The sequence below is a fragment of the Nyctereutes procyonoides genome, unplaced genomic scaffold (assembly GCF_905146905.1).
Source record: "Nyctereutes procyonoides isolate TBG_1078 unplaced genomic scaffold, NYPRO_anot_genome, whole genome shotgun sequence".
In the NCBI taxonomy this organism is placed as follows: Eukaryota; Metazoa; Chordata; class Mammalia; order Carnivora; family Canidae; genus Nyctereutes; species Nyctereutes procyonoides.
Window position 1 is genome coordinate 678891 of NW_026575052.1, and position 21402 is coordinate 700292.

Consider the following 21402-nt stretch of genomic DNA (forward strand, 5'->3'; position numbering starts at 1 on the left):
GCAAACTCCTGACCTACCTCAAACCTGCTCCTTCCATCTCAGTCCTCCCGTCTCAGCAAATGCCAAATTATCCCCCCAAGTGGCTCAGGCCAAAACCCTTGACTCCTCTCTCTCTCCCATCGACCCCCAAGTCCCAAATTCAGAAGCCTGCCACCCCTTGGAATCCAGCGTAGATGCTAAAAGTCATGCTTCCGGGATCCCTGGGTGGCGCAGCGGTTTGGCGCTTGCCTTTGGCCCAGGGCGCGATCCTGGAGACCCGGGATCGAATCCCACGTCAGGCTCCCGGTGCATGGAACCTGCTTCTCCCTCTGCCTATGTCTCTGCCTCTCTCTCTCACTCTCACTGTGTAACTATCATTAAAAAAAAAAAAAAAAAAAAAAAAAAAGTCATGCTTCCATAACACTTAAAAACAAGCCGGTGGGTATATAGATTTGTTTAAAGAAAGCTATTTAACTTGTGAATACTCTGCATACAGAAAACCAACCTGAGTGATGCATACCAAAATGTAAACAACAGTGGTCAACGTTGAGCATTGATTTTAATTTTTAAACTCTACCAGTACTAGATACTGACTAGAGAAGAGCTTTGGGAAATAGAAATGAGCAGCCTGCACATCTCCCACTAGGGTGCAAGCCACAAAAGTCCTCACTAAGTCCTTCCTTACTGGACTCCTGGCATCCGCACGTGCCCTGTCGACAATCCACCCAACATGGCAGCCACAGCAATCCTTCTGAAACACGAGTCACAGGTCACTCCAGTGCTCAAAACCCACTAACAGCTTCCCCCTTCACACACACACAGTCTGTACGGTCGCTCCTGAGACCCTACACGATGTGCCCCTTTCCTTACTCTAGGTATTCTTCCGACTCCATCTCCTGCCTCCCCTCTCCCGTCACGCAGCTCAGGCCAATGAGCTTGTTCTCCTCCCAAGGCAGCACGCTGTCGTCCCGAGGCCTCCGTGTCTGCAGAACCAGCCGTCTGGGTCTCTTCCCAGGTATTTATTTGTACGGCTTTCTTTCTTACCCCTTCACAACTGTGCTCAGATGTCACGTTTTACAATGAAATATTTGATCCATGCTGGCACTCCTGGTCCCTGTCCCTGCCCTAATTTTCTCCAGAACATTCATCACCATATGATATACTACAGCTGACCCTTGAACAACAGGAATGTGAACTGCACTGGTCCACTGATGTGTGGATTTTTTTCCCCTGTAAATACAGGACTGTAAACGTATTTTCTCTTAAGAGTTTAACAGTATTTTCTTTCCTCTAGCTTACTTTATTGTAGGGACACCGTATATTATACACATAACATATAGAATATGTATTGATTATGTTACCAGTGAGGCTTCTGATGAATTGTAGGCTATTACTAGTTAAGCTCTGGGGAGTCAAAAGTTACATGTGGATTTTCAACTGCATGGCGGTGGGGGGGGGGTGGTGTTGATGCCCCAATCCCCACATTGTTCAAGGATCAACTGTATATTTTTTTTATTTGTGTATTATCTCCTCCTTCTAGAATGTTTTATTCACCGTTGCATTGTTCTAGTTCCTAGGACTTGGTATAGCTGGCTCACAGTAGGTACTCAGTATTTAAATATTGAGTTAAATGAACGGATAAGTTAAATGAACGGATAAGTTATGAAATCATACCTGACATCCAGATAGTTCTTCAGAATTTACAAAATTTACAAAGTACCATTTCATTTAAATCTATTTAGGTGATGGGGCCCCTGGGTGGCTCAGTGATTGAGCACCTGCCTTCGGCTCAGGGTGTGATCCCAGGGTCCCGGGATCGAGTCCCACATCGGGCTCCCCGCAGGGAGCCTGCTTCTCCATCTGTCTGTGTCTCTGCCTCTCTCTGTCTCTCATGAATAAAAAAAATCTTAGAAATAAATAAATAAACCTATTAGGTGACACTGTGCTGTTTTCCTAGAAAAAAACAAAGATCTCATGGCTGTGTGGGCTATGGTGGAAAGCCCACGGATACTTGGGTGGGGGAATCTGTGAGGGCCACCACTTAGGGAATACCAACTCCACTGGGTGCTGTGCTAGGCCTTGGGCCCTTCATGTATACAGTCGACCGTTGAACAATGTGGAGGCTAGGGGCACAGACATCCTGTATGGCTGAAAATCCATGTGTAACTTCTGACTCCCCCAAACTTAACTACTAACTGTTGACCGGAAGTCTTACCGATAATAAACAATTGGTTAGCACGTATTTTGTGTATGTATTATATACTGAATTCTTATAGTGAAAAAGCTGGAGAGAAGAAAATGTTGTCAAAGGAACCATAAGGAAGAGAAAATACATTTACGGCACCATACTGTACCTTTCGATATCGTAAGTGTATGTCATCTATGGATAAGATGAATCGTCTGTCAGTACCTACACGAAAACTGTCCTATTTGGGGCAAAACAACATACATGTTTTAGGTGTTACTAACACCAGACAGCAAAAATTAAAAGATAGTGTGAAAAAGAAATTAGTATTTATTTACAGATACAACGATTCAGGCACCAATAACGAAGAAGCAGCAGTAAGATTGTTGTAGACGGTTGCTTCGTGGTAACCTAGTTTATACCCTAAAGATTGAGTCCTTATCAAATTTTTATCCCGTGTAGTACCACAGTCATATTTCATAACATTATTGGGAACACTGATACATTTTTAAAAAACCCACTTGCCTGTGATGATAGGTTGATATGCAGTTTCTCCAATTATGAGAGAGGCATGCTGTACGGCAATGAAATTCTTTGAAAGCTAAGTTACAAAACAGTAAGAAAACCAACACATTACTGACTTTAACTTTATAGCAGACATCGCTCACCTTACGCCCACACAGGGACAGGCTGTCTACTTCCACACGAGGTCCCACGTGATCAGTTCGCAGGCAATGACACAAAAACATGTCTCAGTCTTGCCGTCCGGTCAATAGATTTCCACACAAAGACTCACAAACACACAGTAAGTTATTAACCGTCTGGCACAATGACTGTTTACGATCCGCTAGCTGGCAGAGGCTCAGGGCGAGGGTCTGCACCTCGTGGGTCTCACGGTGAGTAGGCTGAGGCAGAGGCGGGCCGGCGTGCTGGGTGGCAGCCGCGGAAGACGTGGGAGGGGCAGCAGGAGACTCGCACGCCCTGTGCAACGTCACAGAAATGCATCCTCCCTTGTTTGACTTTTTTGCTTTTTCATTTCTCCAGGAATGTCTTTATACTGCACTGATCCTTCTTCCAAGGTCTGCTTCACTTCTAGTCCTGCAGCATAGAAGGATCCCTGTCATAAAGGAAGTCAAAGCAGTCCTGAACAGTCAGCTGCCTTCTGCGTCCCGGCACTGCGGCTTCCAGGTCTTGCTCCTCCTCATCCGGCACCGGCTCGGAAACTCAGGCCCGACAAGTCGTCTTCTGTTCATTCCTCTGGTGTGGCATCTACTAGCTCCTGAAATTCTACAAAATCCGTATCGCCCTCCAGCCCCCCACCTTTTTTGCCACATCCACTTTCTTCCAATCTTTTTCACGGTCTCCTTGGCTGGATCTGCCGTTAAGTCCTGTGAAGTCATGCGCAACATCTGGCCAGTTTTCTCCAGCAGGAATTTCGTGTTTCAGGCTTGAAGGCATTTGGCTTTTTCTACAACAACGATGGCATTTTCAGCGGTGTAAACCTTCCACTTTCCATCAGGGTCCTCTTCCACAGTGTTGACAATCCTTTTCGTACAGTACCACGTGTAATGAGCCTTAAAGGTCACGACCCAGACCTAGAGGCTGAGTTAGAGATGCTGGGTTTGGGGGCAGGTAGACCACTTCGAGGACTTTGGCGTTAAACTCATGAGCTTCACGGCGGCCAGGGGCATTGTCCAATACCAACGTTGTCCAGTATCAAAAGAACTTTAAAAGGCGATCCCTTATGGGCAAGGTGGTGCTTGGATTGAGACAAAGCGTTAAGGGAACAAATCCTGAAAGAGAATTTTTGTGGTGCTTGTAGCTTCCCTCAAAGCTCGAGGGTTAGCAGCTTTCTAGATCAGGGCCGTCTTGATCATCAGCTCCACTGTGTAGCACAGTGAGAGAATGAGCCTGCCCCTGCCTGCCTCAAATCCTGGTGCCTGTTTTGCCTCCTAATAAACGTCCTTTGTGGCATTTTCTTTTCCAGAGTAGAGCATTTTCATCTGCATTAAAGCCCGTTCAGGCACATATCATTTCTCCTCAGTGATCTTCTTCATGGCATCTGGGAACGCATCTGCTGCCTCCTGGTCAGCAGAAGCGGCTTCTCCTGTTATCTTGACTTTTTTTAAGTCGAACCTCTTTCCAAACTTATCAAATCATCTTCTGCTGGCATTCAGTTCTCTAGCTTTCAATACTTCGCCTTCCTTTTGCTCTAAGTTGTCATATAATGGTCTTGCTTTTCCTAGAATCGTATTAGGGTGTTCAAGTATGCCTTTCTTACAGCAATCCTGTACCCACATAAAAGCTGCCCGTTCAACATGAGATAAAACAGATTTCTCAAAAAGTACAAGATTTTTGTGCCTGTTGGCAAAGCTGAAGCAACAGCTTCACGGATTTCCCTTTTCTTTTTTTGCAAAGGTCCTTGTGCTGGATTCATTTGTCTTGAAATGGTGGGCAGCCACAGCTGCAGAGCCCAGTCTGCAGTGCCTATCAAGCCATTCAATTTCTTCTTATAATGTCATGACTCTGCTCCTTGGGAGAACTTCACTAATGGCACTCGTTACGGGTTCCACAGTATTATTCAAGGTCTACGGTACGGCACTAAACACGATGAAAAATACATGAGAAGTGCGACAGAGCCCTTTTTACTGCAATGCGCAATTTACTGGAGGGGCCAACTGTGCACACAGATCAGCCGTGCACAGCGGTTTAACCAGATTCTCGCAACACGAGCTCACCGCGACGGAACAGAAGGTGGCTGCGGAATTACCACAGTGGGACGGCGTGTGCCACAACTAATCTTAGGCAGTTAGGATTTAACGTTGTACCTTCCTATTTGCTCACATTTCTCTCGACTGCAAATGGCGCCATGTATAGTCTGTAAATGCGGTGTGCATAAGTTTGGGTAAATTTTTAATTTCAATAATAGATTTGTATATATTTTGTGGTAGTAAATAATGTAACAGCCTACTATCTACTTGTATTTTATGCATTCATGACATATCAAACTTTTTAACATTTTCAGTATTTCTAGGCTATATGGCTCATCTGTGAGTTTTCAAATTGTCACGGACCTCCAAAAAATTTCCCAATATATTTACTGAGAAAAAAATCCACATGTACATGCACCCATGCAGTTCAAACCTGTGTTCATCAAGGGTCAACTGTATCTAAAAACCTCACAGGAGCCCAGTAAGGTGGATGAGATCCCCGTCAAAAGCAAGGAAATAGGGATCCCTGGGTGGCACAGCGGTTTGGCGCCTGCCTTTGGCCCAGGGCGCGATCCTGGAGACCCGGGATTGAATCCCACGTCGGGCTCCCAGTGCATGGAGCCTGCTTCTCCCTCTGCCTGTGTCTCTGCCTCTCTCTCTCTCTCTCTCTGTGACTATCATAAAGAAATAAAAAAAAAAATTTTTTTTTTTAAAAAAGCAAGGAGATATGACGCATAAAAAAATAAAATAATGTACCCAAGTCCACGGTATTGAGAGGGGTGGGGATTCAAAGCTAGACCCCCGTGTTCTACAGATAGAGCCGCAGGTGCTGCCCCGCATTTACAGCACTGCCATTACCAAATGCCCCCCCCCTGCTGTATTGAGGCAAGAAGCCCTGCGGCAAAATTTCACACCAACTCACTCCCGCGCAGGAAGACACGATGGAGCTCTTCACCAAACATATCCATCCTGAAGCCAGTGGACTCACACTGAATCTACTCCGCGTCCGCACTGCCAACACCAGTGGAGGCCACCACCGTCACCCGCCCAGACTACTTCAGTAGCCTCCCAGGGCAGCCGGGAGAATGGGCCCCAACCACAAGGACTGCAGCTGACCAAAGGCCCCACTGTGACTCTGACAATGTCACCATGTTTGTGCCACAGCCACGCCTGCCGCGGTCGGCTCTAGCCAATGACAGCACGCAGGAGGAATGCTGGGCGGGCCTCCCCCAGAGCCAACTGTGGCCTGAGGCCCCCACGGGGCCCTGCACGCTGCACGGTGGCCCAGCAAGCTTCCAGCCCACTTTGCTTCACTGTCTTGCTCGCTCAGGGCCAGCGCTGCCCTGCTCGCCAGGCCCTCCCTGATCCCTCCCCGTGTTTTTCCCCTAACAAAAATGCTTACGCTCTTAACCACGCCCCCTTAACTAGTCTCCTGCTTCCTACCTGCCACGGTGCAAGCTTTGCCCCACAAGCCGTCAACGATTATTAAAAATGGAGGCCCTCGCAGCACTGCCCTGTGTACACACCTCCAATGTTTGCAAGGAGAATCAAAGCCAGTGTTCACCACGAACCCGAGAGGCCTCTGAATGTGTCCCCTCCACTCTCCCCTGCTCTCCTGCACTGACCACATTCCCCTTCTTTCTGTTCCCTGAACTTATCAAACTCTCTCCCACCACAGAGCCTCACCCAGAACACAACCTCCCTGCCCACTGCAAGGCTCACCCCTCCACGTCACGCGGGTCTCAGCTCCAATGGCACCACCCAGACAGGAAGCCACACCCTCCCCCTGCTGCCCTCCATCTCATTACTTCATAGGACTTTGTGAAGTGACCCTGTTTACTTGCTTAGAGCCTGTTTCCCTTTCAAAATATCCTCTGTAAGGACAAGGATCTCGCCTGTCTTGTTCACAGAACGGCATGTGGAGGCCAGACTCCCTTCTGGCATGGCTTCTCACCTCTCCCTCCATGCTGCTGATTCGGACCAACTCGTTGAGGATCAGCAAGGCTCCATGGATGCGATCATCCCGATTCATGCCCTTCTCCTTGGCCAGTGTCTCATCAAACCCTTTCTCTGCTTCTTCAAACGTGTGCTATTAGAGATACAGAATGTGTTCATCAGCCAATGTCCAAAGGTAGACAGAACACAGGCCCACCCCCTACACAGGGGGTTCTGCAGTATTACCACGCCCGCTCACTGGCTTGTGCCAGCAAATCAATGACATGAATTTACCAAGCTCTCTCGTCCAGTTCACCTTCAACCCGAACGATACCATGACTGTCCTATTTAACAGATGAAAAACAGAGGCTCAAGGAAATTAAATGACTTGTCCAAGGTCACACAGCCAAGCCAAGCCTAGAACGCCGGTCTCCAATGCCACAGTCAGAGCTGTCTTTGTGGTACAAGCTTCTTGGTTAGGTTTTCTTGGCAGCAGCAATTGGCACAGGGCTTATGACACTGAAGGAGAGAGAACCAGCCCTTTCTAAATCAGTATCACTATGTTGCTGCTTCTCTGATACCCACTTTTCTATATTTTAATATCTCTGCAAACTCTTAACAATTGTTCATAAAAAAGCAATAAATTAATAGTTTAACTGTATCATATTTTCACTTTTTTTTAAAGATTTTATTTTATTTATTTGGGCAGCCCCGGTGGCGCAGCGGTTAGCGCTGCCTGCAGCCCAGGGCATGATCCTGGAGACCCTGGATCGAGTCCCACATCGGGCTCTCTGCCTGAGCCTCTTTCTTCTTCTGCCTGTGTCTCTGCCTCTCTCTCTCTCTGTCTCTATGAATAAATAAATAAAATCTTAAAAAAAAAAGTTTTATTTATTTATTCACCAGAGACACAGAGAGAGGCAGAGACACAGGCAGAGGGCAGAAGCAGGCTCCATGCGGGGAGCCCAATGCGGACTCAATCCTAGGACCACAGGGTCATGCCCTGGGCCGAAGGCAGATTCTTTAACCGCTGAGTAACCCAGGCGTTCCTCACATTTTCATTCTTAGTGGTACAAAAATTAATGGTCTCCTACCAACAGATCTTTGTTCCACTGAAATACAACAAAGTAACTATTAATTCATGCTGAGTCTAAGAAATCACTGGAGACGGCACCTGGGTGGCTCAGTTGGCAGGTCATGATCTCGGGGTCCCTGCTTGGCAGGAACCTGTTTCTCCCTCTCCCTCACCCCCTTCCCCCTGCTAATGCTCTCTCTCTCTGAATAAATAAATAAAATCCTTTTTTTTTTAAATAAATAAAATCTTTAAAAAAGAAAAAAGGGGATCCTTGGGTGGCTCAGCGGTTTAGCACCTGCCTTTGGCCCAGGGCACGATCCTGGAGACCCAGGATCGAGTCCCACATCGGGTTCCCGGCATGGAGCCTGCTTCTCCCTCCTCCTGTGTCTCTGCCTCTCTCTCTCTCTCTCTCTCTCTCTCTCTCTGCCTATCATAAATAAATAAATCTTTAAAAAAAGAAAAAAGAAAAAAGAAAGAAATCACTGGAGACCAATGCGACTGTGACACTTGTTCTGTGGCAAAGGCCCTGTGGCCACCACTTCAGCCAGGTAATTCTGTCTGTGAATATGCTTTTGCAGGTGGATGGGATCGCGGCATGTGCTCACCCGATACCACTGAGGCTTCTGCATCTCCTTCGGCTCACGCTGGGTGGTGAGGATCAAACAGGCACGAAGGGCAGCCACAGCTCCCTCACGGATGGCCTGTTTGGGGTCCCATACAGCCACAAAAATGTTGTCAAAGAAGGGTTGCACTTGCTGGAAGAAGAAGGTGGGGACGCTGACAGCCAGCTCACGGAGAACCAGAACCTGGGAGGAAAAAGCACACGGAGGACTCTCATCTGTATCAGAGAGTTTAGCTCTATCCCGATATGGCCTCTTGTTGTCCCGGGGCGTGTATATGTATCAGGAAAAGAGCACACTTGTCCACCCTTCCAGCTAGGAATCTCTGAGGACCTAGGAGTAAAGCAAAATTGATCAAACATCTGTGTTCGTTACACTGGAGCATTTATAAACACGGGATGCTTGTCATCTTAGGACATAAGCTCTGGAAGGCAGATGTGTTTTAGACTTTGTATGCTGCCCTGCTGACAGCCGAAAAGCATCCCCAGAACACGGCAGTATCCAATAAACATTTATTGAATGAATGTTCAATATTTAATCTTGCTTTCGTGTTCATCTGACAGTGGAAGAAACTGGAGGTCAAAGGTTGTTTCAAGCTTCAGACTTAGGAAGGACAAAGCTGACTTGAAGCAGACTTCATGTGTCTATTGCTCCCCCAGTACTGGGACTCCTCCTTGTGGGGCTGGCTCCTAAAGAGGGAGCCCACAGCAAAGATCCAAATGACGCTCTGATCCTCAACACACACATTCCCAGATCCTTTCCCTTAAGGACAGACTCTCCGTCATCTTGCAGCCTGAAAGCCTGTCCTTCAGACCAGCCTTTTCCAGGGATGAACCTCAAAAAGCAGTGGGGATATTGGGGTGCCTGGGTGGCTCGGGTGACTAAGTCTCTCTTGATTTCATCTCAGGTCTTGATCTCAGGGTCATGGGTTCAAGCCTACAATGGGCTCCATATTGGGCGTGGAGCCTACTTAAAAACAAACAAAACAAAAAAAAAAACAACAAAGCAGTAGAGATGCACTACAAGAAGAGGATAAGAGGCTCCTACATCCCCAAGTACAAAACAGCCAATGGGGAAAGAGGAAGTTTGGGCTAGGTACCAACCAATCAACAAATGCCTAAAAAACAGACAAAAAGGGCACCTGGGTGGTGCAGTTGATTAAGAGTCAGGCTCTTGGTTTCGGCTCAGGTGGTGATGTCAGGGTCCTAAGGCTGAGCCTTGCCACTGGCTCCACACTCAGCACAGAGTTGACTTAAGCCTTTTTTCTCATTCTCCCTCCAGCAAGCCTCCTACGCTCACACATGTTCTCTCTCTCTCTCTCAAATCAATAAATAAATTTAAACAAATAAGTAAAAAAATAAATAAGGAAGGCCTGAAAGGAGGCAGGCCACTGCTTCCACTGGAGGAACTGAAGGCCCTGCTGCCCCGCGCCTCCCCTCCTCCTCCTCGTCCTTCTGTATTCCTTCAGTACCGTACAGAGACCTTGACGAAGACACTGATGGGAAAGTACAGAGCGGACAGTTGTCTGGGGCTTTGGAAGCCTTTTGGCTCGCGGCTCTTTCCCTTGCCTATGGCTGAGGTGTGCCTTCTGCTTAGGAGGCAATTTTGATTCTAGAAAATTAGACATCAAGGTAAGCGCTGCACTTAGGGCTGCCTCTCAAGCAACAAAAGAGAACTTAAAGTTTGCCCTTCAGGTTCGGAGCTCAGGGCAAAAAGAGAAAGGGATTCAGGACGAAACCGAAGGCCCCTGAGAAGCACAGTGCCTTTGCCTGGAGTGTGCCCTCCTTTGTCTGCCTTTCAGGGACCTGAGCCATCGTGTGGAGGACCCCGCCACGGCGCCATGGCTCCCCAGCCAGCTGTGTCCCCCACACCCTCACCCCGCCACAGGCACTCACAGCTGCGTGTCTCCGGCCCTCGTTGCGGTCGGCGCCCAGCCACTCCAAGGCTCGCTTCACCTCAAACTCCACATACTCAGCCGTAAAAGTGTCCCCTGCCATGGCAAGGCGGCCAATGGCCTTGGAGGCCATCTCCATTACAACTGGGTCATTAGAGGGGAGGAGGTTCCGAAGATAGTTAGCGAATCTGCCAATCCGAGTGGCATTCCCACCTTCCACTCCTATGAGGCTGGCTGGTTAAGAGAGGAAGGCAAAAGGTGAGGATAGGCACATCCTGTCTAGGAGCGTGCCCCGCCCTGAAAGGAAGGCTGGCAAGTAACCCCTTCCTTCTACCCTGAGCACAGAATGCAACCCCCAGATGGGAAGGATGCAGATAATTTTCACTTAGAAGCAACAGATTTGATATTTGTGCCAGAACTACTTGCGTAAAGCAAAATAACCTCATTTTGGTACTTAAAATTTGTTTTCCCAAGAAGAAAAAGAAAACAAACTAAGAATGAATAGGAATTCACCAGACCAGTCCCTGGGACTTGAAAACCACATGCTTTTTATCACTGTTCCCCCACCTCTCCCTTTCCATTCGTGAGCCCGGCTGGCTATACCAGACTGCTCTACAGAGACACCAGAGCCTGCAACAAGCAACACAGGGTAGCAGAAAGAAAGCTGGCTTTGAGTCTCAGCGCAGCCACTCTCTGGCCCTAGAAAAGCTGTGTCACAGTTCTGAGACTCTGTATCTGAAAACACCAGCTTTGCCCACATCCCAGGACTGTTGTTAGAATTAATACCTGAATAAGCACACTGAAAGCCACAAGCCTCCTTAAGAAATTCCTTAAATAGGTAAGAATGAAGCATCGGTATGCAGCAGACACAGGTGCAGTGGACACAAAGGTGACCCACCCTTTATTCCCAGCTGTAACTGTCACCAGAGATTCTGTCCTTACCTATGGCCAAGATGCCACCTTTCCTCTCATTGGCATCTGAGCTGGAAACCAGTTCAAAAATGTGATGGTTCAACTGGTCATAGAAGCGAGTAGACTCCTCTTGACTCATCTGCAAAGGAAGATGTACTCAGAGCAGCTTCCGAGATGTCCCTGATGCTGGCGGTGGGGGCAGGGAGTGGGGGGGGAAGGGTGGCTTTCAAACGGGAGGCCTGAGAGGTGGCCTGCGGATACGGTTCAAACCAAAGAGGACAAAGCTGCTGCCACTCTTATAGTTGTAAACTGTTGAGCAACTGAACTCGCGGTTCAGTTTACAGAATAAATGCTCATTTGAGCATCTACCCCAGGTAGGCCGCATCCTGAGGTTACAAGGATGAATGAGACACTGTCCTGACATCACGTGGGCTCTCTATCTAGAAAGCCGCAGGCTACCAACTCTTCAAACGCATCCCAACCACTGTTATCAGACGGAAAGAACTGAAGGTCTGGAACACGGTGGCAAAAAGAAAAAAAAACAAAAACAAAAAACATAAAGCGACAGCTGAACTCTACACTGACTCCTAAAATGCCATCACAACACAGGAAATGCCACAGAGCCATGCAGCCGCTGCAAAGGCACCTGCGCATTTTATGGACAGGAGACACTGGGGGCCTTCGTGTTCCAGACCCTCGCTGAGCTGTCCAAGGGAATCTCAACCAGTGCTGGTACATTTAGGCCTAATGCTCCCCAACGAATCCCGGAAGCCCCAACCTCTCGGAGCTCCATGGTGACATAGTGTTGGAGCTCCTTGGCAGCCTTGGCCCTGGTCTCCTCATTCCGGCTCTTCAGGCCGCTGGCGAACTGCTGTAGGACGCTCACGTTACTCGACGTGGTGGTGGCTGCGGTGGCGGCAGCAGGTCCGGTTCCAAGCATCTTGACCTGAGGTTCTTTGGAGAGAAACTTCCTTTAATATTCTGGATGACAAACTATCGTGATGAATTTATTTACGGCTGCAGTGCCTCAACACAGGTCTCCACCCTGCCCACGTCTGGGAGGGGATCCTAAAAGGTTAGGAGACCTCACCGAGGAACGTACAGAAAGCCTTGATTTGGTCGCCAATGACTGGCATTGAAGACAGGCGGCGGAGCAGACTGGGTCAGGGTCAGGGTCACAGCATGGGCTGTGGAGCCAGACTACCTGGGTTCGAACCTGGTCCGAAACTGTATACTTAGTATGTCCCAGTTTCCTCACCTGCAGGAGGAGGATACTAGCACCTAACTCATAGTGTTGATGTGAGAATTAACTGAGTTAATAAATATTAAAAAGTGCTTAGAACGGGGCCAGGCACACCGTGAGTTGTTAGTAATTGTTAGCTATTTTTATCATTATGACAGCCACATACGGGGCACAGTGCCAGGCACTAGAGATGGGGAATAAAACAAGCCTAATACTGCCCCTTTCCTCAAGGTGTTCAATTTAAAGAGGGACTTTGATTTTTATTCTGTGCCAGCACCACGCAGTAGAAATGCAAGCCCTAACTGTAATTTCACATTTCCTGGTAGTTGTAACTAAAATGGTGAAAGAAAGAAAGAAAGAAAGAAAGAAAGAAAGAAAGAAAGAAAGAAAGAAAGAAAGAGAGAGAGAGAGAGAGAGAGAGAGAGAAGGAAGGAAGGAAGGAAGGAAGGAAGGAAGGAAGGAAGGAAGGAAGGAAGGAAGGAAAAACAGGAGATACCAATACATTTTTCAAGAAATCCCGTATGTCCAAAATATCGTTTCAACACGTCGTGAACGTAAAAAGTACTGAGATATCTCCCATGCTCTTTTTGTACTAAGTCTCCAAAATGTACCGTGCGCTTCTCCATTCACGGCAATCTCAGGGTGGACCTGTCACATTCCAAGTGCCCGGGGCCACCTGTGGCCGCTGGTCATTGTACGGGCGAGCGCGGTCCTCCGACCTGTGAGGACGCGGAATGTGAGCTGAGACTGCGAGGTTCCTGGGGCCGCTCACTCCTCGGTCAAGTGCTGTTCCTTCCCTCTGCACGTTCATACCAGGGGCTGGGCCCAGGCTGCTGGGGGAGCGGCGTGGATACGTGTTCTGGGGATGCCCCGGATTCGATCACAAAATCAAGTCTTCAAGATCCTTGTTTTGGAAAATATCCGCGAGATGCGGGGTGGGCGGGGGACAAACAAAACGCCGCCCCAGGGAATAATCGGTTTTGTAAAGCTTTTGGATGCTCCAGGGCAGGAACAGGCCTGCAGGGGACCGGCACCCTTTGGGGGAGGGGAGGCCAAGGGTCCCCACGAGAGCAGCCGCTGTGGCGGCCCGCGGGGGGGCGGGGGGGGCGGTTCTCACTCAGGAAGGAGCAACTTCCAGGGTCCGAGGCCCACGGCCCGCGTGCTCCGGGCACAGCGCAGGCACCGAGGGGAGGCGAGCCTGACACCCTCTCGGGCGGGGAGCGGGCGGGGCGGCGGAGTGATGACTACGGGGCCGTCGGGGGGCAGAGAGGCTGAGCCCGGGTGGGACCTCGGCGGACCTGGGCGCAAGGCCCCCGCGGTGTGCGCGGAGGAGACGAGGAGGAGACGGGGGCGCGGAAGGGAGGCGGAGGGGGCGTGGAAGGGGCGCGGAGGGGTCGGGGAGGGTGTGCGGAGGGCGCGCGGGAGGGGCGTGGAGGGGGCACCGGGTGGGGGGCGCGGAGGGTGCGGGGAAGGGGCGCGGAGGGTGCGGCGCGGGGGGCGCGTAGGGGGCCAGGGAGGGCACGGAGCGGTGCGCGGAAGGGGCGCGGACGGGTCGGGGCGGGTGCGCGGAAGGGAGCGGGGAGGGCGCGGAGCCGGGCGCGGACGGGTCGGGGAGGGTGCGCGGAGGGTGCGCGGAAGGGGCGTGGAGGGGGCACCGGATGGGGGGCACGGAGGGTGCGGGGGGGGGCGCGGAGGGTGCGCGCGGGGCGCGTAGGGGGCGCGGAAGGGGCGCGGCGGGGGGACCGTGGCGCGGAGGGGGTCGGGGAGGGGACGCGGAGGATGCGCGGATGGGGGTGGGGGGCGCGGAGGGGGCGCCGGGGGGCGCGGGGGCGCCGGGCCCGGGGCGCGGCGGGGCCGCGCTGACGCCGCTCCGCCCGGGGACGCCGCGGGGGCTCGGGTGCGGGCGGCCGCGGGGCAGGGGCGCGCGGCGGGCGGGCGGGCGGCGGGGGCTCCGGGCGGCGCCTGGGTCCCGCGGGGGGCAGGGGCTCCGAGGGCGCCCGGGGCGCGGGGCCGGCACGGAGGGGACCCGCGTCCCACACGCGCGACCTCCCGCCCCCGGAGCAGGCTGACCCTCGGCCCGGACAGCCCCGCCCTGGAGGCGCCGTGCCAGGCCCCAGACTCACCGCGCGGCTCCGGCCACCGCCTCGGCTGCCGCCACCAGCGCGGGCACCGCCGCTGCAGGCCCCCGGCCCCACCGCCCGCCTTCCCCGCTGTCCTCTAAGCCGGGCGGGAAGTGGGGCGGGCTCTCGGCCCCGAGGACCAATCGCCAGGCGTAAGGAGGAGACGGACCGGAACACAGACCAATAGGAACGAAGGAGCCGTGAGGCCCGAGGACCGGCTTCTCCGGGGGGCGGGGACTGTTCAAACAGACAAACCAGGCGGCCAGTGGCGGGCGACGGGAGCCCCACGTCCATTCGGGGGAGCCAATGGGTCGCGAGCTGATGTCCGCGCACTTCCGGCGCGTCGCGGCTGTGGCTCCCCCCGCAGCGGGGCCGGCGGCGCCTGCGGGCTGCGTCGGGGGCTGTGCGTGCGCCCGCCTCAGCCCGAGCGGGAGCGACGCCAAGGTCCTGTGGTCACCGGGGCGCGCACCTCGGCAGCCTTCCGCCCGGCGCTCCCTCCGCGCCCCCGCTTTCCCTGTCGTCACGTGCGGTGTGCCCTTCGGAGCGTTTTTAGTTAGAACTTCCCAGTTTTCCAAGAATTCTCGAGCTCGCCAGATCATTCGCGGGAAACCATAACCAAGTTTTTAACCGAATGGCCTACTCCTGAGTCAGTCATTCCCGAAGGGCGTCACGTGACAGCCCCGTCCCAGGGGGCACCGGGCGGGCTCCGTCGGCGCAGCGCGGGATGCTCGCTCCCGGGCGGCGAGTTCGAGCCCCGGGCTGGGCGCAGAGCTGACTTAATAAATGAAATAAAAAACGTCCTTTCAAACAATCAGTGGCACAACGGAAATAGACTACGTGTCAAATTTTTTTTTGAATTACGGTTATTACGATAAAAAATTCCTCAATATCTTACGAGTCTGATTAAAATACGATGCATTCAAATTAAGAAAAACGTGCAGAGCCACTAATAATGGTAACGTGGGTGAATATTTGCTAAGAAGGAAGAGGGTTCAAGATTCCTTTAAAAAATGCAAGCTATCAAAAAAATTAAATAAATAAAAAATGCAAGTTATCTATTGAAGGGGATGTAAGTTTCCGCAAATTCTAAACTGCCGAATTAAAGAGGTTTGGCAATGTTCTGTGGCTAACGACATGCATTGGCAGATTCCTTTTTTTTTTTTTTCAATTTAATTTATGACTACTGCTTTAGGTTGAGAATCTTTGCATTGCATTGCTTCTTCTCTGAAATAATTGTCCCCCTGAATTTCACATTTCCCACGTGTGCTCAATATCTCTCTATGTCACCATTAAACATTCAAAAATGTCTAGTCACTGTTCAAATCCCAAAATAAATAAAAAATTGTATTTATCGTGAAAAGTCTCACTCCCTGCCCTTTTTCTTTTTCTTTTTTTTTTGGGGGGGGAGGCAGATGCTCAACCACTGAGCCATCCAGGTGCCCCAACCCCACTCCTGCCCTTTCACTATTTCCTTGGTTCTTATGTATCCCTAGAGTTTCTTTACGCAAATATAAATGCACATTCCTATTTTCCCCTTTTGTTACTATCTATGCTGCTCTGCACTTTAAGACTTTTTAGTAGATCGTGGGGTGCCTCGGGGGCTCAGTTGGTTGAGTCCAACCCTTGATTTCAGCCTGGGTCGTGGTCTCAGGGTCGTGGAATCAAGACCCTCGTGCAGCTCAGTGCTCAGCTTAGAGTCAGCTTGAACCTCTCCCTCTACTCATCCCCTTGTTCACTCACTCTCTCTAAAATGAATAAATAAATAAAATCTTTATTTAAAAAATTTAGTAGATCTTGGAGATCTTTCTTAATATATAGGAAGCTTCCTTGTTCTTTTGTTGTTGTTATAGCTGCGTAGAATTCCGTCACATGGATGTGCTGTAATTTATTTTTCCTGTCCTCTGTTGATGGACATTTGTGTTGTTTCCAAATTCTTGCTACTACTAATGATGTGGCAATGAATGACTTTGTATATATGTAGTTTTTCCCCCCTGGCAGCCATACCAAATAGACACCCAGAAATGGAATTACAGGGTCAAGGTCAATGCACATGTAGCTGATGGACAACCTCAAATTGATCTCTATACTAATTTTCGTTTCCACCAGCAATATATGATTTTTAGCCCCCCCCCATGTGATAAAGCCTAATTTTCTAATTTTAAAAGATATGGGATCCCTGGGTGGCACAGCGGTTTGGCGCCTGCCTTTGGCCCAGGGCGCGATCCTGGAGACCCGGGATCGAATCCCACGTCGGGCTCCCGGTGCATGGAACCTGCTTCTCCCTCTGCCTGTGTCTCTGCCTCTCTCTCTCTCTCTCTATCATAAATAAATAAATAAAATAATTTTAAAAGATATATATATATTTTTAGCAACAGTAATCAATGCATTTGTAGGTCTCTTTTCAGTTTACAAAGAACTTTCTTATGTTAAATAATACCTAATATTTATTGAGCACCTACAACATCAGGCATTTTGGTAGACATTATAAAGTAGGGGTTGAGGGCAAATCAGAATCAACCTGAAACTTTTCTCCAACACTTACTAGCTCTAGGACCAGGCACTTAATCTCTCGGTACCTTTTTTTTTTTAATTATAAAAACGAAAGGATTATAATGTGCCTACCTCCGTAGGCTGTGTCGTGGGGTTAAATGCTAATACATGGAAAATACCTAAAATATTCTATGAAAGAGGTGAGCAGTCAATGATTCTATCACTTATTCCTTAACATTTATATGAGGTGGGTTGTATTGTTCCCACTTTACACTTGAGTAAACTGACATAGAGTGGGATTGGGTCATAGAATTGGTAACTGATAAAGCCGGGATTTTGAAATATCTGCTTCTTCCTTTTGTCCAACTTGATAGCATAGGACACTTGGGTTTGGCCGGTTTCACAAGTATGTGCTGGGTGGGAGGGTTGTAAATGCTTAACTGCCGGCTAGCCAATAAGGGAAAGGGGCATGCATGTATGTACAGGGCTGGCTTTGCGGCTGTGTGAGGTCATGTTGCTCTGTCTTGAAATTTTTAATGATTTTTGAACAAGGGGCTGCACATTTTTATTTTGCACCGGGCACCAAAATTATGTAGTCTGTCCCATGTACATATATGTGTATTATAACTTTCACCACATAAAGGATGTATTGCATATAACTCATAAATGATAATAAATACACAATGCTTTTTTTAAAAACAGATTTTATTTATTTATTCATGAGAGACACAGAGAGAGAGGCAGAGACAGGCAGAGGGAGAAGCAGGCTGCATGCGGGGTACCCGGTGTGGGACTCGATCCCAGGATCTGGCGGTCACACCCTGAGCCAAAGGCAGAGGCTCAACCCCTGAGCTATCCAGGCTCAATGCTTTTTATTGCAAATTCCACATGGCAGATCAATTCTAACGGTGGGCTTTTTTTTTGGATATTCATGGCCTCTCTGTGGTTGCCACCGACCGATGAGTGCAGTCATGATATGAATGTTGATTGATATTTTCTTGCATGTTAATGTGAAAGAGGAAAGTGAACTGATGAAGAGATAGTTTGAAGCTTCACAAGTTTGTCAATGACACGAGGGCTTCTCTGCTGCATTGGATAATGACTTTCCAATTCCGGAAGAGTATTTCCTCAAATTTCTGCTGCTATTCAGAACACAACGCTACAGAGTTGACACACTTTTAAGCTTAATCTGCATTATTGACTTCTCTCTGTCACTTCTTAAGTCTGGATGATCAACAAAATAATCATCAAGCATCCTCTGATCTGTGTGGTATAAATACTCCCGCTATGGCAGACTTCAAACTACCAACGGATGTCACTGGATGAAAAGCCGGGAAGAGACCAGCATATCCTATTTCCACAAAAGAAGATACAACAGACATAAACAATCTGAAGAACGTAAACAGTAAAACGGAGTGAAATAATTAGGAGGTAACGAGGTTTGCGACCTTGGTTTCTAATATAATTCATCTCATTGTAAGTTTGTATAAATTTTTAATAATGGCTGTGCTTAAGGACCAGCTCAGAAAATCACTAAACATTTAATAACACTTGGCTCCCTCCAGCCAGAACAAGCTACAGATACCGACCATAAGCTTCCATAAGCTTCCAGAAACCGGGCAATGAAGACACAGAGCTGGCCATATGGTAGCGTGGGGAGGAGGGTGGTTATTTGCACGAGCAAGTGAGTATCCTAGACTACGGATAAAGATGCAGGCAGGACTGGGTATGGCAAATGGTAATTGCACAATAAAAGGAGGGAACTATTGCTGTCGTGATTATTACTAGATCTTATAATTTCTTGGACATCATCTCCCATTTTTCGGAGTTTCCTATTTAAAAAGTGGGAGGTACGGATCCCTGGGTGGCTCAGCGGTTTGGCGCCTGCCTTTGGCCCAGGGTACGGTCCTGGGGTCCTGGGATCAAGTCCCACGTCGGGCTCCCTGCGTGGGGCCTGCTTCTCCCTCTGCCTCTCTCTCTCTCTCTCTCTATGTATATCATGAATAAATAAAGTAAATTAATAAATCAAAAAGTGGGAGGTAAGGGCGCCTGGGTAGCTCAGCTGTTGAGCGTCTGCCTCTGGCTCAGGGCGTGACCCCGGAGTCCTGGGATCGAGTCCCGCATCGGGCTCCCGGTGCATGGAGCCTGCTTCTCCCTCTGCCTGTGTCTCTGCCTCTCTCTCTCTCTCTCTATCATAAATAAATAAATAAAATAATTTTAAAAGATATATATATATTTTTAGCAACAGTAATCAATGCATTTGTAGGTCTCTTTTCAGTTTACAAAGAACTTTCTTATGTTAAATAATACCTAATATTTATTGAGCACCTACAACATCAGGCATTTTGGTAGACATTATAAAGTAGGGGTTGAGGGCAAATCAGAATCAACCTGAAACTTTTCTCCAACACTTACTAGCTCTAGGACCAGGCACTTAATCTCTCGGTACCTTTTTTTTTTTAATTATAAAAACGAAAGGATTATAATGTGCCTACCTCCGTAGGCTGTGTCGTGGGGTTAAATGCTAATACATGGAAAATACCTAAAATATTCTATGAAAGAGGTGAGCAGTCAATGATTCTATCACTTATTCCTTAACATTTATATGAGGTGGGTTGTATTGTTCCCACTTTACACTTGAGTAAACTGACATAGAGTGGGATTGGGTCATAGAATTGGTAACTGATAAAGCCGGGATTTTGAAATATCTGCTTCTTCCTTTTGTCCAACTTGATAGCATAGGACACTTGGGTTTGGCCGGTTTCACAAGTATGTGCTGGGTGGGAGGGTTGTAAATGCTTAACTGCCGGCTAGCCAATAAGGGAAAGGGGCATGCATGTATGTACAGGGCTGGCTTTGCGGCTGTGTGAGGTCATGTTGCTCTGTCTTGAAATTTTTAATGATTTTTGAACAAGGGGCTGCACATTTTTATTTTGCACCGGGCACCAAAATTATGTAGTCTGTCCCATGTACATATATGTGTATTATAACTTTCACCACATAAAGGATGTATTGCATATAACTCATAAATGATAATAAATACACAATGCTTTTTTTAAAAACAGATTTTATTTATTTATTCATGAGAGACACAGAGAGAGAGGCAGAGACAGGCAGAGGGAGAAGCAGGCTGCATGCGGGGTACCCGGTGTGGGACTCGATCCCAGGATCTGGCGGTCACACCCTGAGCCAAAGGCAGAGGCTCAACCCCTGAGCTATCCAGGCTCAATGCTTTTTATTGCAAATTCCACATGGCAGATCAATTCTAACGGTGGGCTTTTTTTTTGGATATTCATGGCCTCTCTGTGGTTGCCACCGACCGATGAGTGCAGTCATGATATGAATGTTGATTGATATTTTCTTGCATGTTAATGTGAAAGAGGAAAGTGAACTGATGAAGAGATAGTTTGAAGCTTCACAAGTTTGTCAATGACACGAGGGCTTCTCTGCTGCATTGGATAATGACTTTCCAATTCCGGAAGAGTATTTCCTCAAATTTCTGCTGCTATTCAGAACACAACGCTACAGAGTTGACACACTTTTAAGCTTAATCTGCATTATTGACTTCTCTCTGTCACTTCTTAAGTCTGGATGATCAACAAAATAATCATCAAGCATCCTCTGATCTGTGTGGTATAAATACTCCCGCTATGGCAGACTTCAAACTACCAACGGATGTCACTGGATGAAAAGCCGGGAAGAGACCAGCATATCCTATTTCCACAAAAGAAGATACAACAGACATAAACAATCTGAAGAACGTAAACAGTAAAACGGAGTGAAATAATTAGGAGGTAACGAGGTTTGCGACCTTGGTTTCTAATATAATTCATCTCATTGTAAGTTTGTATAAATTTTTAATAATGGCTGTGCTTAAGGACCAGCTCAGAAAATCACTAAACATTTAATAACACTTGGCTCCCTCCAGCCAGAACAAGCTACAGATACCGACCATAAGCTTCCATAAGCTTCCAGAAACCGGGCAATGAAGACACAGAGCTGGCCATATGGTAGCGTGGGGAGGAGGGTGGTTATTTGCACGAGCAAGTGAGTATCCTAGACTACGGATAAAGATGCAGGCAGGACTGGGTATGGCAAATGGTAATTGCACAATAAAAGGAGGGAACTATTGCTGTCGTGATTATTACTAGATCTTATAATTTCTTGGACATCATCTCCCATTTTTCGGAGTTTCCTATTTAAAAAGTGGGAGGTACGGATCCCTGGGTGGCTCAGCGGTT

The 21402-nt window shown here is 48.7% G+C and overlaps 1 protein-coding gene across 2 annotated transcripts in view; it reads right to left on the reverse strand.

Annotated features, from left to right (window-relative positions):
* Positions 1-14768, reverse strand: part of MTOR (mechanistic target of rapamycin kinase) — a 121628-nt gene extending 106860 nt beyond the window's left edge. The window contains exons 1-7 of one of the 2 annotated variants that reach the window (XM_055330971.1): positions 14675-14733; positions 13163-13270; positions 12087-12262; positions 11339-11447; positions 10398-10630; positions 8488-8688; positions 6830-6964 (exon numbers count right to left, since the gene is read on the reverse strand). In XM_055330971.1, the coding sequence (XP_055186946.1) occupies positions 6830-6964; positions 8488-8688; positions 10398-10630; positions 11339-11447; positions 12087-12248 (840 nt within the window). In that variant the 5' untranslated portion in view covers positions 12249-12262; positions 13163-13270; positions 14675-14733. Of the gene's footprint in view, positions 1-6829; positions 6965-8487; positions 8689-10397; positions 10631-11338; positions 11448-12086; positions 12263-13162; positions 13271-14674 lie in introns of both variants that reach the window. The other variant, XM_055330970.1, reaches the window with a different exon arrangement.
* Between the last annotated feature and the right edge of the window lie 6634 nt (positions 14769-21402).